The 5,226-nt window shown below is 58.7% G+C and overlaps 1 protein-coding gene across 3 annotated transcripts; it reads right to left on the reverse strand.

Moving 5' to 3' along the window:
* Positions 1 to 200: 200 nt before the first annotated feature.
* YPEL4 (yippee like 4) lies at positions 201 to 4,851 on the reverse strand. Of its 3 annotated transcripts, none has more exons than XM_006772062.2 (5): positions 4,633 to 4,851; positions 1,919 to 2,246; positions 1,774 to 1,817; positions 1,312 to 1,420; positions 201 to 1,146 (listed from the first exon to the last, which is right to left on the reverse strand). In XM_006772062.2, the coding sequence occupies exons 2-5, from the start codon at positions 2,057 to 2,059 to the stop codon at positions 1,057 to 1,059; spliced, it is 384 nt and encodes a 127-aa protein (XP_006772125.1). In that variant the 5' UTR covers positions 2,060 to 2,246; positions 4,633 to 4,851; the 3' UTR covers positions 201 to 1,056. The 3 variants fall into 3 exon arrangements, with proteins under 3 accessions (XP_006772125.1, XP_015424835.1, XP_015424834.1); XM_015569349.1 differs by lacking the exon at positions 4,633 to 4,851 and adding an exon at positions 2,475 to 3,938; XM_015569348.1 differs by lacking the exon at positions 4,633 to 4,851 and adding an exon at positions 2,334 to 2,449.
* Positions 4,852 to 5,226: the final 375 nt, after the last annotated feature.

Genomic DNA, 5,226 nt, shown 5'->3' on the forward strand with positions numbered 1-5,226 from the left:
TTTTTGGGTGCTCCAAATGGAATGACAAAAGCCATCGTTCTTACCAAACAAAACCTCACCTGGATACCCATCCCTTAGCAAAAACTCCAGTGGGGTTTTGCCACAGACAAAGCAATTGCTGCCCCCTAGTGGCCTGAAGGGACCCCGGGGGGGAGAGGGACTGGTTACTTGCACAAGGAAGGAAAGTCAGAGGACAGCACTTCATAGCTGCTTTTCCTCTTTTTATTAAAAATAAACCCAAACACTTTATGTATCATACAAAAGTTTCATTCGCTGGTGGCAGCCACGAGAAAGCCTGGCCCCGTAGCACTGATCTCCCGCCTCCCCTCTCTGGGACTGCGTCCCAGGGAGCAGTAGCTGGGCCTCAGGGAATGCCCCTAGAGACCACTCGCTCCGGAAACAGCCAGCTGGGGGTGGGGGCTGCTCCCGAGGCAGCTCTCCCCATCCCACTAAGTGGCAAAGGTTAGATACTGGAAAGTGCCTCTTTAGTGCCAAGATAAACAAGTGGAGTGAAATGGAAACCCTTGTGATTCCTTTTTTTCCCAGGGCCTGGGATTTGAGATTTTTCCTTTCACCCTCAGAGACTGCTTTCTCCCTGTGTATGAGGCCCAAACTTAACCCCAACCCAAGCGTTTTCTCTGCTATTCAGTGGCCCAGGATATACCAGCCCCTGACTCGAGCTTTGTCCTCTGTTTACTCAAAAAGGTGGAGCAAAAGCAGATTCCTCCTACTGGCTTCTGCCTAACGCATGGCCTGCCATCTCCTCCATTTATAGGACCTCGGGGCTAGAAGGACCCACAACCACCCCTTTCCCCAGTTTTGCCTCTCTCCTGACTGCTGCCCACTCCTGAGCCTTGGACACCCCTGGAGTCCCCCAGACCCCTGTTCCAAAGAGGCCTGGGAGTGATGAGGTGGAGGCGGGAGGGGTTGGTGGGAGCCGGGATCCCCCCAGGGGTGGAGCAAGTACTCATGCTGGTACAGACCACTTGTCAGGGCCAGGAGACAGGTATGGGAGGGTGGGGCATGCGGAGGAAGGGCACTGCCTGCCTGAGCCCCTCAGTCCCAGCCGTTGTCCTTCACCATGTGTGACATTTCAATGATGTACTTTCCCTCCTTGTACTTCTGGCTCGTCTCAAAGGCTTGCTCCTGGTGGGGAGGGAGTGGTGAATGTGGGACCACGCAGTCCCTGCCAGGCCCTCCTACCTCCTGTGTTACCCCTGCCCTGAAAGTCCCCCCACCCAGTCCACCCCACTGGGGCTTGGAGGGCCATGGAGACTGTCCGTTTGGGGGGCGCCCCTCCCCTGTACTTACATATTTCCAGCCCAGTGTGGTTTTGCAGCTCTCACAGAAAATATCAGCTACCGAGTGGAGCCCCGTGAGCAGAAGGCGCTGTTCTGCCGGCCCACAACCCACGTTGACCCTGTCTCAAGAAACAGGAGGGACCCAGCACCGAGTGGTGTCGCTCTGTCAGTCCAGCCCCCCAACAGCCCAAAGGAACTTCCATCTGGAGAGCTTAACCCGCCCAGCTGGGAGCCCCTGCCTTCAGCAACCTGCCCCTTTAAGACGAGTGCCTGGGCCTTCCTCCAACAGGGGATTCCAGTTCTGCCCAGACTCCCCACAAGAGAACTGCAACCTGAGCTTCTGAACCCCTTTGCAAGAGGGGACGCAAAGCAGCGTTGCAAGGCCACCTTCTGGTGGCTCACCTTCTTTGTCCACAGAGGGACATGACGCACACACACAAGCGCACACACACAAAGAGAGAGGTGGACTCACACGGAGTTAAACAGGTAGGCTCGGCCGTGGCTCCCTTGGAAGGACTGTGGAGACAGGGGACAGGCAGTGAATCCCCAGGGGCATGGAGGAGGAAGGGCAGGCTGTGGGGGAGAGGAGGGGAGTGGCAGGCCCCCATGTGGCGTACCTTGGAAATGAGCTCATCGTGTTTGGCCAGGTGTGCTCGGCAGTGGACGCAGCTGTAGGTGCGGTGGCAACGGGGCAGGTAGCTACGGAAGGTCTTGGTGGGGAGGCAGGCGGGGCCCGGACCCGGGTCACAGCTGGGCATGACGGGCTGGAGGACGATGCCCTGGCGGGCCGGTGGGGCCGGCGCTGTGCAGCCCCCACACAGGCGGTCGCAGGTGAAGCAGCGGAGCAGGTTGGCTAGAGCCGTGTTTCAGGGCAGGAGAAATGTGGGGGGGCTGCCCGGCCAGGGCCCCCCCCCCAGACGTGAACCAGGTAGGAATAGAAGTCACCTGGGAAGAGGGGAAGGTGCATCAGGAGAGCTGTGGCCTCATGTGGAACCCCTCCCGAGGGAATGGCGAACCTGGCGCTCATCTCACCCCTGCCCTTTGTGCCCCATCGCCATCAATTCAGCATTCAGTCGCTCTGAGCCTCCCTGTCCCCTGGATTCCCATCTGTTCCGACCAGCCTGGCAGCAGTTCCAGGCCGCAGGTGCCCTAGCTGGGGAGGCGCTGTCTCACCGTGCGCCCCCCCCCTGCCCCCGGGGCGGGAGCAGCCTCCAGCATTTCCACGGGGAGCAGCTGCTGGTCCACGCTGCCATGGGAGCGATGCCATCTGCAGTGCTCTCCTTGATTTCAGTTCCTCGGTGAGGATCTGTGTCCCACATGCTCTGATAGGCTCTGGGGCTCTAAGCCTCTTAGAATTTGGGGATGTCTGGCAGTCTTCCTATTTCATCGCCTCAATTTGCAATACAATTGGTCCTTCATACATTTCGTGTGGGAGGAGGAGGGGAAGATGAGAGGGAGAGCAGGCCAGGCCAGCAGGTGCACACACCAGGCTTCATTCCTCTCCTGGGCACTAGAACCCCATGGGTGTCTCCTTCTCTACCAGAGACCTTGGAAGTGGCTGTTACTGCCTGAGCCTGCCCCTTGGTCCACTCTGTGTGGCTCAGAGGCAGTGCCTGGCTGTCTTCTCAGCCTCCGACCCCTCGGTCTCTTTCTACTGCTCTTTACAATGGCCTTAGCCAATAATTCAGGATGGAGGCCCCCAGCTACAGGAGAGAAACTCTCTTCAGGCAAATCTGATGGCTGGACTCGATGGAAAACGGGCCCCCTTGCAGGAAGGACAGCACTCCTCCTGGGCTGAGCAGGGCTGGGGGGTGTCGTGTATGGACAACATCTTCAAGGAGCAGCAAGAGGGGGGACTTGAATTTTCAAAAGCTGTGCTTTGGGGCACAAAGCAGAGAATGTTCCCACCTTCTGCTGGAGGCAGGGACAAACAGCAGTGCCCCTGTGGGTGACAGAAGATATATTTGCCGGGTTCTGGTTAGGAGTCTTGAGGAAGATGTTGACATCTGTCCAAACGCCAGCCCCTGCGTGGCTGAGGGAGCTGGAGGCAGAGGATAAGCAGGGAGGTGGCCTCTGGTGGCTTCGATAAGCAGGTGAGGTGCTGCCTTCTCCTTCATGGGGCCTTCAGGGCCTTGGCGGGTGGTTTAGTCCAAGTCTAGTTCAGAGGTGCCAGATGGGTGCTCTCTGGCAACGGCAGGCCCTGAGGCAGAGCAGAGGCAGCGGGGCTCCGGGTAGCCAGGGCAAATAGGCTGTCATCCTGCCCTCTGCAGTGGCTGCGAGGGCCCAGCTGCTCCAGTCCTTCTTGGGGCCGGCAGTCTCTCCATAAAACCCCAGACAGAGACCATCTTCTGTTCCACGTCCTGTCCCTGTGGCCAGCCCCGGGAAGACACCCAGGGTGACATTGGGCTCAGGTCGCAAGAAACAGGCTCTCCTCACCAGCACAAACTGGTCAGCATCCACTTCACAGGTCTGCCTCCAACTTTGCCTGCGGTGGCCCTCTGCGGCTCCACCTAGCGCACCTTCAAGGGCCCAGGAGGGGGCTGGCCAGGTCCCTGTTCGGCCTCCTTCCCCGGGCCTCCTTCACGCCTCCCACCCTCTCTCTCCCCTGCTTCCCCATCAAGCAAAGCAGAGGCTGCACAGGCCAGAGAATCACTCACAGGAGGGGCGGTAGGGGTCATATCTTCTCCATCTCAGATCACAGAGAGAAGCAAGTTGGGCAAATGACAGGGAAAAACAAAGACAAGCTGAGTGCTGTGGAGAGGATATTCCCCGAGTGAGCCAGAGCTGGACCGTGGGAGGCGGGGAAGAGGGAGGGTTGGGGAGGGAGGGCTGCTGAGCAACCATCACTGACAGCAGAGTCCCCAAGGCAGAGGCTCCAAGGAACCAGGTGCGAATCCGGTGCCCCTCAGGGGGAAAAAACGGGAGGGGGCCATGCACTCACAATGGATTTTCTCATCTGCTCTGAGGCGTCGGCCCCCTCTGGGCTGGCATTCTCTCATGGTATGGTCCAAAATCATTAGCAGCGCAGCCAGCTCCCAGGGCGGACTTTGGGAGTGGGGGTTGAAGGGGGGGGGGGGGGTGGGCTGCAACAGCCACAAAACTATCAACAGCGATGCCTGATGCTGCAGCCAAAGTTGCCGGGAAATAAGTGCGGAACCGGCAGAGCTTGGAGAGGGATGGAGGAGCTGAGGAGCGGAGGCAGCAGGGAGGGGGAAGGGAGGACAAAGGATGGATGAATAATGCTTTTGCAAAGGGGAGAAAGCAACACGCAGCAGGAGGAGGAAATTTGCAAAGGGGAAAAAAATCATTTGGAGAAGGGCTGCCCCCTCACCTTGAGGTCTGCTCCAGAGATCTCCGTCTATCTCTCTCTCTCTCTCCTCACTCTTCTCTCTTCTCTTTCCGCTCCTTCAATTGGGAAGGGGTGGGGGTGGGGGAGGGGAGTTAGGGGCTCAAGACTGGGGCTGCAGAGCTGGCCAGCTGCTGGGGGGCCAGAGGTTGCCTCCCGTCTGTACCTCGGTCTGTGGGTGAATGTAGCTGTGTGTTGTGGAACTGCATCATAACACTGTGAGTCATCCATCCCCCCACCCCCCTCACCTCCCACGTCAGAGCAGGGCTGGGAGACACAGGAGGCGGGTCGGGAGGGAGAAGGCAGGCATCCAGCGAAGGGGCTGGGGGGAGTGAGGCAAGGGGTGGGAGCAGAAAGCCCGGACGGGAGGGGTACGAAAGAGGAAAGGCTGGTTGCTGAGGAGGAAGGCAGTGTGGTCAAGGAGATAGAACCTTGGGGAAGGACAGGGCTGGACAAGGATGGAGTCCTGGTGGCAGGGCTAGAGGAAAGGAGGTGGTGAGGCAGGGGACTGTGAGAGATGGAGGAAGAGAGTCAGGCTCCTGTACACACATTTAAGATGACATTTCCCATTTCAGCTGG

Source organism: Myotis davidii, unplaced genomic scaffold (genome assembly GCF_000327345.1).
Source record: "Myotis davidii unplaced genomic scaffold, ASM32734v1 scaffold1286, whole genome shotgun sequence".
Lineage (NCBI taxonomy): Eukaryota > Metazoa > Chordata > Mammalia > Chiroptera > Vespertilionidae > Myotis > Myotis davidii.